At 39.8% G+C, this 11,338-nt stretch overlaps 1 protein-coding gene across 3 annotated transcripts in view; it reads right to left on the bottom strand.

The window, feature by feature from the left end:
- Positions 1 to 385: 385 nt before the first annotated feature.
- Positions 386 to 11,338, bottom strand: part of wasf1 (WASP family member 1) — a 67,732-nt gene continuing 56,779 nt past the window's right edge. For 2 of the 3 annotated variants that reach the window (XM_053479527.1, XM_053479538.1), the window contains 5 exons: positions 6,522 to 6,578; positions 5,259 to 5,425; positions 4,721 to 4,891; positions 1,854 to 2,398; positions 386 to 1,653 (listed from right to left, as the gene is read on the bottom strand). In XM_053479527.1, the coding sequence (XP_053335502.1) occupies positions 1,496 to 1,653; positions 1,854 to 2,398; positions 4,721 to 4,891; positions 5,259 to 5,425; positions 6,522 to 6,578 (1,098 nt within the window). In that variant the 3' untranslated portion in view covers positions 386 to 1,495. The remainder of the gene's footprint in view (positions 1,654 to 1,853; positions 2,399 to 4,720; positions 4,892 to 5,258; positions 5,426 to 6,521; positions 6,579 to 11,338) is intronic. The other variant, XM_053479549.1, reaches the window with a different exon arrangement.

Raw genomic sequence — 11,338 nt, 5'->3', positions numbered from 1 at the left:
GACAGATTAGGTTAATTGGCGTCCCCAAATTGCCCGTAGTGTGTGTGTGTGCGCCCTACGATGGATTGGCACCCTGTCCAGGGGTCCTCGTCCCCTAAGCCTCCTGGGATAGGCTCCAGGCCCCTACGACCTTGAATACATGATAAAGTGGTATAGACGATGAGTGAGTAAGTGATTAATTGAGGAATCAAAATTTTTCCCTTTAAAGATAAGAAGTTAAGAAAAAAGGCAGCATTAAGCTAATTTTATAGCGCCATCTTCAGGTAAAGTGCCACATTTACACATTCCAGCAGAAACCGCATACCAATAACGATAAATATATTCTACAAAACACAATTATTTAAAATGTGCATACACCAAAAGACACACGGTACAAGTGTCCTGGAACCTTTACCATAACATTAGCTTTTATTAATTCAAGCGAACTGTTACATTAAACAGTTACATAAGTTACAAGGTTTACACCTTAAAATTTTGTTCATTTTTTTCTTTTTTTGTTGCTGTTGGTGTTTGTTTGTTTCTTCTTCTTTTTTTTTCTTTTTTTTTCCTGTATGGAACATAGAAACAGCTAATGTTTAGAAATGCAGGCAAAAAAGTAGTAACGGCACAGTACATTCATCAACTTAACAACACGTCTATACAAACCATAAGGCAGGAAGGAAGGAGAAATGTATGGCCAGGTGGTTTCTGTCGCAAGAAACGCGGTACTGTTGATACTGTAGTGGTCTGATTCCTTAGTTATTTAAACACACCGTGTGTAGAGCCCTCTGAATGCTAGAACCCTGATAAGAACAGAACACCTTGCCTTAACCGGTCGGCACAATTTAAACACCATCTTGTTTTTTTTTTTCTTCTTGTTTTTTTTAAGAATCTTTACAGAAAACGAGCATCTTAACCACATGTTCTTATTAAAATGATACAATGACAGTACATATTGCTCAAAGATATGTAAAAGTTTTGTAATGAGAACATAGCCGTGTATGGTTTTTTTTCTCCTTTTCTTTTAAATGGACCATGCCCTCATTGCACGAAGGCGTTTACTGGCCTATTTAGGATGTGAAATGTCTTGTTTATACATGGAAAATTAAATGAAGTTAAAAAAAATAATAATAATAATCATAAACCAGAAGGTGGCAGCATTGCTTCAGAAATGAATACGACGCTAACGATGCATCGCTCCTTTCACGCAACACTAAGCGTCCAGCTCTTCATGGTCCGTCCTTGCAACGAGCTGAAAGGTATTTCCGTTAATTGTAAAAGAGAACTGTTAAACTTCGAGAACATCAACATACGTTGATGAACATCAAGATTAAAAAGTAAAAAAAATAAGAGAGACAAGAGACACAAAGTTTCCTGAAACATACCACATGGAGAACCGTGGAAGAGGGACAGAGAAAAAAAAAAACAAGACACTTATTATTTTTCTTTTTTCTTCTTAAAATGGTCATTTCTTAATCATTTCCATCCTTGATTTTTTCAGCTTCTTCTTTTATCTTCACTCCATCCAGTCGACCTCGTCGAACTCGGAGTCATCTTCTGAGTCGCTGTATTCCACAGCGATGCGCCGGGACAAGATAGTGGCTACGTCGTTGCCCACGCGCTCATGCTTAGCCTCCTGTTCCCTTTGCTCCTCCACCTTTCTCAGCTGGATACCTGAGAGAGAAAAAGATTAAAAAAACACTTTAGATTTGATCAAAGGGACTTTTTAATTGTTTATTAAACACTCTCACAAGTTAAACACAATTTATAAATATTCCCCAAAACAGACTAAACAACCAATGCGATATGGCTATAAATAAATCTGAAAAGTAGTTTAAATTTGATCAAAGCAGACTAAACAGTATGATCATTACCTTTACGAATGGCTTCTAATAGGACACTGCGGGCGTCGCTGATCGGCGGCAGGTTCGATGGATATCTCTTGACATCGTGACCCGAGTGAGTGGGCGGAGAAACCGGGAATGAAGGCACAGGGGGCGGACCTGGAGGCTGACAAGGGGGGGAGCCTCGTGCCCCTGGGTGCGGCAGAGGAGGAGGCGGAGGAGGAGGAGGTAACACCGCGCCGTCTCCCATGCCAGGGAGCAAGACTTTGTCCTGCTGGATTCTTGCCGGAGAAGAATGAAGAGGTGGAGCCACAGGAGGAGGGGCAGGGTGCAACACACCAGGGGCAATCTGAAGGGGTGCAGGAGCAGGAGGGATAGCCAGGGGCTGCTGGGAAGGTAGCGGTGGGATCGGGGGTGGCGGCGTGCTGCGCATGCTTGAACCTGATGCGGTGGCTGGGAGAGGTGGGGGAGGCGGGGGAAGTGGGGGAGGAGGAGGGGGCGGAGCACTGGGATTCATGAAGACAGGAGTGCGAGCCGGAGACTGAGGACGACTGTCGGAGTAACCCGAACTGGAGCTGAAAGAGAAATAATAAAAATAAAAAAAAAACTATAAAAGAAGGGTAGAGAAACGACTAGGGATAATTTCGACCATCTACTGACTCTTATATATTTAGTTATACATGTTAAATGTTATACGTTAGACGGACGAAACCCAACATCTTAGCTCGTATTGCTCTGGGAGTTATTGTCTTAAATAAAATAAAAATACTCCCAGGGAGAGAACGAGAAAGAGAGCAAGCCTGCACGAGGGAGGCGAGGTACAAGGTATAGCCTCGATCATGTTTTAAACTGGGTCGCACCTTGAAAAAAAAAGAAGAAATTGTGAGCAACATAACGGAGAAGCTGCATTACAAGCTTTAAAAAAGCGAACAAGAAAAAAAAAACCCTTGATCACGATTAGGGTTTACACCACACCACACTACTACGGTCGAGGTCTTGAAAGTTATTGACAGATTTTATGTAACAGCAGCTCTGACAGTAGTCCTGGCTATATTTAAAACCACAGGTTTCTTTTAATGCATTATTGTTGCCATGGTAACAAGGTATGCCCAGCGAATTGTATGTTGAACTTTCCACACTCTGAAATAAACTGTGTATTCTTTAATCATAATAAAAAATATCAATATGGTGATGTTCCATAATCATTTCTTGCTGCTTTCTATTTTAAATAAAATCGTGAGAAATGATTTCATCATCCAGAACACATTATATATATTGTATACATTATATGTATATATATTATATGTTTATTTATATATATTTGTCAGTTCTTACTATGGTATGCTGAAGTATAATTACAAGCATTGCTTAAGAGTTGATATTTGATACCCCAGTCCTTGATATTTCAATCCCTGTAGCTTTTGCAGAATATCTGTAAGTCCCCATGGTTTCTCTGCTGCCCTTCTTGAATACGATCTTTTGTTAATAAATAGATAATTAAGTAGCAGATACTGTTACATTCCCGAGTAAAGAAAAAATATAATTATATTTCAAAATCATTTTATTTAATCAACCAACAATTTGTATTGTACTCTATTTAACCCACAGGCGAGAGAATGCTGGGATATTTAAGCTATATAAGGTGCACGGTGTACAGAACCTCAGATGAATCTTCTCTCTAGGTGAGAAAAATTAATAATAATTTCCGTTTCCTGTAGGGACTGAGAACAGCAAGCCTCCCACTCCTAGGTTTTTTCGATTTTTTTTTCAAGGAGACCTCAGAGAGCATTGTAAGCAGCTGGATTGCTCGGCAATTGCAGTGTCTCAGCCCACAAGATCCTGCTGTGGGTGAGGAAAATAGCTGAGAACATCACCACAGTCTCGTTTCCCCTCCGCCGAGGGTATTTACAATAAAACCCGCATCTGAAAAGCCACCACTTTTCTCACGTCTTATCTTCCTGCTGTCTGATAAAGCAGGACCATGGCATCCAGGCCGTTATTACAGATGTGACCGATTCTTCTCCGAATCACACGGCATCCACAACACTGCCGAAATCTGAAACTCTCTTACTTGTATTTATTATACAAGTTATTTAAAAAACGTACTGAAACAGTAGTTATCGCCACATCCTCGCTACAGTCCTGACCTCACTCCAAGCCATTTCCACATGCTTGGGCAAACATTAAAGGAGTTCCAGGAAGGCCAGATGTTTAATAAATCAGGCGGTCCGATCCGATCGTGGCTCCGAGACTTTCTATCTTGATGGTATCTGAGCACTAGTGAAACACTGGGATCAGTGCATTAGAGTAGCGGGGATTATACAGAGGGAGTTTATACTCTCATAACTGTGTTCTGTTATTCTGCAGAATTAAAAGTCCCGCTTTGACTTGTACAATCAGCAGCCTTTTGGAAAAGTATTTTCCAGATCTGACAAAATAGTGTTCATTAGTCCTGTGTAATTACTGGAGGAGAAAACCCCAGCCTTTGAAACGTTCAAAAAGATTTCGGACAACAGAAATATTTGTGCAAGGAAAGGCTCCTTTTGTTTACAAAGTTGCAGGACATTTGGGGCAAATCAGGTGAAAATAGTACACACGATAAGTAGAAGATTAACACGGTACATTTTTTCCACCAGTTTAAGGGACGTAGTTAAAGTGAAGGTTTTTTTTTTTTCAATGGAAAATCCATGATGATCCCAGTTTATTTTACTGGTTTGGAAAAAGCACCGTTACTCTTATACTTTCTGAAGTCTGGTGAGTAATCAGAGAAATTATTTCCAATTGTGTAGGAAATTGAAGAAACATCACTTTTATTGAATATTATACAGATAAATAATACTTACACAAGGTAGCACAAGGAAAGACTAACGCGCACGTGTGTGTGTGTGTGTGTGTACCTGATGACCGAGGGAGGCTTGATGTCTGCAGGGTGTGAGGGTGGAGGGGGCGGAGGCTCGTGAGGTCTCCCGTACATGCGCTCTCCCGGGCGGTTGAGCAGCTCGCTCATCTGAGAGTACGGCAACGCTGCCAGAGAGAACGAACCGTCCAAATGATCCATGTACATCTGCCTGAAAGTGGAGGAACCACGGAAAAGGTCAAAGTGATGCTGTGCTTGTAACACAATGATATCTGGGTAAATATTGTTTCTCTCTCTCTCTCTGCATCTCTATGTCTCTGTCTGTCTCTCTCAGTTCAGTTCTCCTCCTACATGTCTTTCTGTCTCTCTCTCTCTGCCTTTCTGTCTCCCTTTTCCTGTCTTTCTTTGATGTTGACTCTTGCCTGCTCTCTTTCTCTCTTCACCTCTGTGCATCTCTCTTTCTGTCTGTCTCTCCATGCATCTCACTCTATCTGCCTCTATCTCCTTCTCTGCTTACGTCTCTCGCTTTCTTTCTCTTTTTCTGTCTCTCTCTCTCTCTCTCTGTCTCACACACACACCTGGGGTCATGGTAGGGCGCCAAGCCATTGCTAGCCTCTTTGTGTTTGTCCTCGATGTCGTCTTCTGCCAGCTCTGCCCCTAAAGCCAGTTTCTGCCACTCCTTTTTGCGATCATGAGGCGCTCGTGGTATCTTCTCTGGTTCTGCAGGACGATCGATGTTCTTCAGCTGAGTGAAGAGACACAGAGTGTGAATTTTTACTATCGCGAAATGGACAACATGAAGCTGCAGAAGAGTCAGGGACTGGGGTACGGTGTGGAAGTGGGGGTTGGGAAGGGGGGGGGTCAGGGTAACAAGATGGGCATTTAGTCCATGTAGTCTTAAAAAAACAAAACACAACCGGGGAAATCGGAGGGGACAAATGAAAAGCGCTTCTACAGTAGCTAAAGAGCGGAGAAAGACCGGGACATCCACATGCACAGTTCATCTGCATGTGCAATGTCGAATCAAAGCTCTACTTCTGCACTCCACACCATTTATGACTTATTTGTGTGTAACAAAAAAAACAAAAAAAAACACTTCCTCTAGTGGAGGTGTAAAATATATGCAAGCACACACTCCCACCACCACCATCACACACACACACACACACCATCAAATGATGTGTAACTAAAAAGCCATTTCTTCTTGTGCATTTGTGAGTAAATGTGCAAACACAATCTCACTCACTCACACACACACACACACACACGTCTCACTTAGTGTTATGCTGCTGTCCTCTCAGCCTCAGAATATTAAAAGATCGATGCACACACATGCAAAGTAGGAGCCAAGTCCTTCATACATTATGCGATAAAGCAGTGTCAGTTGTGCAGTGCAGAGAAACACACACACACACACACACACCGCAAGAATAGCCTCAGCTTAATACTGCAACACACACACAAAGAAACAACACACACAGGAAACAAATAAATCTATATGGCTTATATGATGCTGTTTAGGAGCTTCAAGAGAAAACCAGAACTGCATCCTAATTGGTCATATCTTTAATTATTGCTTAAATTACCGTAATTCCCTCTGGGGATGATTTTCAGTGCAGTCCATTATAAGCATCACTGATGTACAGTAATGCCTGGCACAATGCTGACTCGTTTTTTTGTTTTACAAAAAACTTGAAAATATGGATTAAACCCTAAGCAAGGTAAAAAAGAAAAAAAAAAACAGCCATAGATTCCTTTGTTCCCTGTTAAGACACGCCTTACTGGCTGGTTATAAGGGGCTACACATATACTGTATATTGTAGGTTCTCCAGTTCACATACCTGCCCTGGAAGGTCTAAATATTTATAGACCTGATCATACAAGTGAGGATCCTGTAACTACAAGAACAAATGAAAAGGAAAAAAGAAAAGAAAAGAGATGCAACACATGCATAATTGTAACGTTTAACAATCGTATAGCACGGGGCCAAGCATCAAAATAAAGGCTAAAACACGGTTTATCAAAGCGTCATGCTGTAACACGACAAACAGTACAGTAGAATGGAAAGAAAAAAAAAAAACGACATACAGTCTGGTGCAAAAGTCTTGAGTCACCCACTATTGCTTTATGTTCAATTAAATGAAATGAAAAAACGTTGTATTTCGAAGGCTAAAGATATCATTTATGTAAGTGGTTTATGTAACGACCGCAGCAGCAACCTCGTTTCCCCTCTCGTCTGTTCCAACCACTCAGCAGGGTAGCTCAAAGGTTAAAGTTGCAACTGTTGGACCATTGAACAAGACCCTCAACCCTCAAATGTATACCGGGATAAAAAGGTTAAGGGCGTCTGGTAAATGCTGTAAATGTTATAATCTGCACCTGATTCTAACTGGTTCATGCATTAAGTTAGATGTTTTTTAACGTGTGAATGATTTATAGGTCACTGCGTGGCGTAAGAAACAAAAAAACATTCCTCTAAAACTGCTCAGGTTCAGAAACTGGCAAAAAAAAAAAAGAAAGAAATCAAAAATGAAAGAAAAAAAGTGCCTGGAGAACTATTTCTCAGGACTAAGCAAGATACAAGGTTATAAATGTGGGGCGGTTTCAAGACTTTTTCGCACTACTGTATACCGAAACAAAACAAACAAACAAAAAAAAGTATAGAATTAAAACTATACATTTTGGCCACAAAATCACACCTTCAGAAATTGAACTTAAAGTTAGAAATCACAGCAAAAATGTTCGCTCTGCCGTATGCCCATATACGCATGCGTGTTCATGACGATTTACACACGTACACCTGGTCATTCACGTTCAGCAGCAGCAGCACAATGCCTAAAAATCATGCACGAACACGAGGACAAGAGCTTCAGTTAACGTTCACGTTATAAGTGTGACGAATGAGGAGAAAAAACAACAACAACAACAATGCCCTGACTCTGCCATGGAGGTTGGTGCCAGATGGCCTGGTTTAAGTATTTCAGAACATGTTGATCTCCTGGGATTTCCACACACAGAGGTCTTTATAGTGTATACAGAACTGTAAAAAAAAAAAAAAAGCAACAACAAAACAGGGGGAAAAACAATCCAGCAAGCAGGAGTTCTGTGGGTGGAAATACGTAGATGAGAAAGGAGAACGAGAGAGAAGATCAGCCAGACTGTTCAAGTGATCAGGAAGTCTAAATTAGCCGATGAGCAGAAAGCATCTCAAACTCAGACAGATGCTCGAAATCACAGCAGGTTCCAAATCGACCTCAACATCTGGGCCCGTATTCACAAAGCTTCTTAAGCCTAAAAGTAGCTTCTAAGTAAGAAAATTCTTAGAATTATATCATTTTCTTAGAATTTCCCCTTAAATTTAGGACTAAATCTTAGCAAGGATTAAAAATGATTTACGAAACATCTTCAAATTGTAAAAATTGTTAAGAGTGAAGAGGGGGACTTTGAAATGGTACAAAAAAAGTCCAATGGACAAAATGGCAGAAATAGGAGAAATATTCTTCAAACACTAAAAGTAAACACTGCTCTACTGTACAATTTGGTTTTCTTGTTGTTTTACTTCATTCCATCTCTCTTGGATTGTTGGTTACATACAATCCAAAAGTGCAACTTAAATAAAGTCCGTTAAATAAAGCAATCGTCGATAGAAGCTGAGCCATTTTGCTTCCATCCATATGAAATGGATTACAAGTAATGAAATCAAAATGATAAATAAATGCAAGAACTAAAATATAGTAACTACTGCATGGAAATTGGTTGCTTTAAAAGTAGACACATTTTCACCATTTGGCTGTTTTAATTAACTTTAAGATATTCAGCCTATAACAGAAACGTTGCACAAAGTAGCCTGTAGTCATGATTATACAATTTCTTCATATACAAACATTACGATTTCACTGTCTGCTCTATCATTATACATATCTTCTATTTTCATAAAGAGCGCATTTCAAAACCTTTACAGAGGTCAGAGGTTAATTTGTATCAACCAATCACAGTCCTTGAATTGCTGCATCATTTCTAGCAACGGGGATCAACCACGCCTCCTCACTAAGATAAAAGTTTTTGTACTCAGAGTTACTCTGAGAAGTTTCCTAAATCACTTTTAATCTAAGACTCCCAGCTAGGACTTTTTAAGCAAAGATAGGAGCTCTCTGGGAGAATTTTGAGAAGCTTTGTAAATACGGGCTCAGATTTGTTGTGTGTCTTAAATTGCTTTTCTGCTTACCACGCTTGTAAACAGTGGCTGTTCGAGTTACTGGAGCCTTAATATCAGCTTAAACTGCAGACCTTTTTGTGTAAAACCTGCACCAGTGTTTAATTTATACTCAAACCAGCAACAACCTGACTCAAATCTGACATCAACAACCAAAGTCGAAGAGTCCATTTTCCCTTGATTCTGATCTACAGATACAAACTGAAGCTCTTGACCTGCACATGCATTATTTCTGCGCATCATGCTGCTGCGATATGATTGGCCAGGCGTCCAGGTTCCTGATAAACTCTTGATCAGACTATGTAGCATGCGTATAACACAATTAAAACAACAATAAACAGGTATTTTACTTATCCAGCAGTGTTTAAGGATACATTATCTGATATACAGTAGTAGTACAATTAGTAATGTGGCATGCACATGGCAGTTCAGAGCGAAAAGCATTGTCTAAAGATGAACCATGAATTACAGTGACACTCTTGACACTCGTTGTTAAGTGCTAATGTTTCCTTTCTTATATTTTTTCTTTTTTATTTCCATGTTCAGTGTGTCTGTTGTTGGACTTTCTGTCCATCACACATACTGTATTACCCAGAAAATGTAAATGAAACAAAAAGTTTGGAGAATTATTTCAATAAACATACTCATACGCACTTTAATGACTCAACACATTAATATGTACACCCCCATACTTTTTTTTTCCAGTTATTTATCTCAAAGCAGTTTATTCATTAACTGCTATAAAATATTCAGTACCTTCAGGGTAACTACAAGGGAATATACATTATGTAGAAACATTAAGGAAAATTTATCTGGCATTGGAATAAAAATGTTAAAAATAACAAAAAAACTAAGATACGCAGATATACTTAGCTAGTCCTGAAGTGTTTCTAGCTGTGTGGCTGAGATCATTATGCTGTTCTTACTGTTTGTGATAAATATTCCCATGCCATTAGGGAAGAAAAACTCAATAGATGTGATAATCTGGTATTTCAGTGCATAGCTGACTTAATTTTATTGCCACATAACACCTGAGCAACTGAAGCAACCTCAGATCATGACCTCCAGAGGCTTGTACAGCGGCCATAACGCATGATCGCTTCATGCTCTTCCCTTCTTACCCTCTCGCTCTGGAATAGGGTCGATCCGAACTCATCAGACCACATGACCTTTTTTCCCATTGCTTCGAAATCCAATCTTTATGCTCCCTATCAAACTGAAGCCATTTGAATTTATTAGTCTCCCTAACAAGTGGTTTTCATATGGCCACACAGCTGTTTAATCCCAATCCTGCGAGTTCTCGTCTATTAAACATAGCCGAGTTGACAGCACTCTCCTTCCAGTTTTTAATAACGTGTTTCACCAATTCCAGTCATTTTTAGTGTTCTCTTTGCTTGATGCAGGTCATAAACTCGACCCTTCTGAAATAGTGATTTTTTTAAAATAATACATCCATGGAACGATTGCAACTTTTGCAACTTTTACGTCAATCCAAATCAACACTTGGTATAATTCTGCACTACTAAGAAAAAAAAAAAAGGAAAAAGGTGTAGAAGAGTTTCAGCGTTAACAGATTATTATAGTTCTGTGCTGGTTAAATTAGCAGACTTAGATCGCAACTGCTCCGTGTATAAAGCGAGTTTTAAAGAAATGGCTGAATGTGGCCATAGGAGAACCCGGCTGCAGAAGGTTAAAATAATTAAGAGCGAGAAAACAAAAACAAAAACAAAGAAGTGTCTGAATTATTATTCTTTTTTTCATACCAAGATTGAACTCATCCTTTGAGACCATCGCTCCTCCGGACCTCATTAAATATTGGATCGTGACACCGTTTATGTAATTAATCACTCGTAAGACAGCCAACTGATTCGTCTTATTAAAATCGGGGATAAAAGGAAATCAAATCAAATCGTTAGCAGTAGAAGCCAACTCATTTAGAATCACTTCACAGGCGCATCATCTTTCTTTCTTTCTTTTTTTTTTTTAAAGCAGCCATTCCAAGGCTCATGCAGCCTTGCTAATAAATTTACGAGCTCACACCGCATCTGCAAAATGAGGAAGAAGAAAAGAGCATAACTATCAGAAGAACTGTCCTTATAAGAAATAACACTCAGGTGCATAGTCTTTACTTCTGTACATTTGGCAAGCTAGCAAACATGTAGGGGTGTAACAATACCGTGTATAGTTTCATTCAATATAAAACTCTTGAGTCAATCTGACACGCTGCATAACAGAGTAGGCGGTTTGTCTTGAAATACCACTTACACTTGTCACTGTGTAATGAAGCCCACACTCCTGACTGGAGGCTTTGTTTCGAATCAGAAGCCGATACACTATCCTACTAATGCACTAGAAGGTTAGCTAGCGACGGCGATGATCATGCTTAGCCACAAGCAGGAGATGGAAGACTCCCATGTAGCATTTAAGGACTTTCTGGTACGCTAA

The sequence above is a fragment of the Clarias gariepinus genome, chromosome 2 (assembly GCF_024256425.1).
Source record: "Clarias gariepinus isolate MV-2021 ecotype Netherlands chromosome 2, CGAR_prim_01v2, whole genome shotgun sequence".
Taxonomy (NCBI): domain Eukaryota; kingdom Metazoa; phylum Chordata; class Actinopteri; order Siluriformes; family Clariidae; genus Clarias; species Clarias gariepinus.
This window is presented reverse-complemented; position numbering and strand designations above follow the sequence as displayed.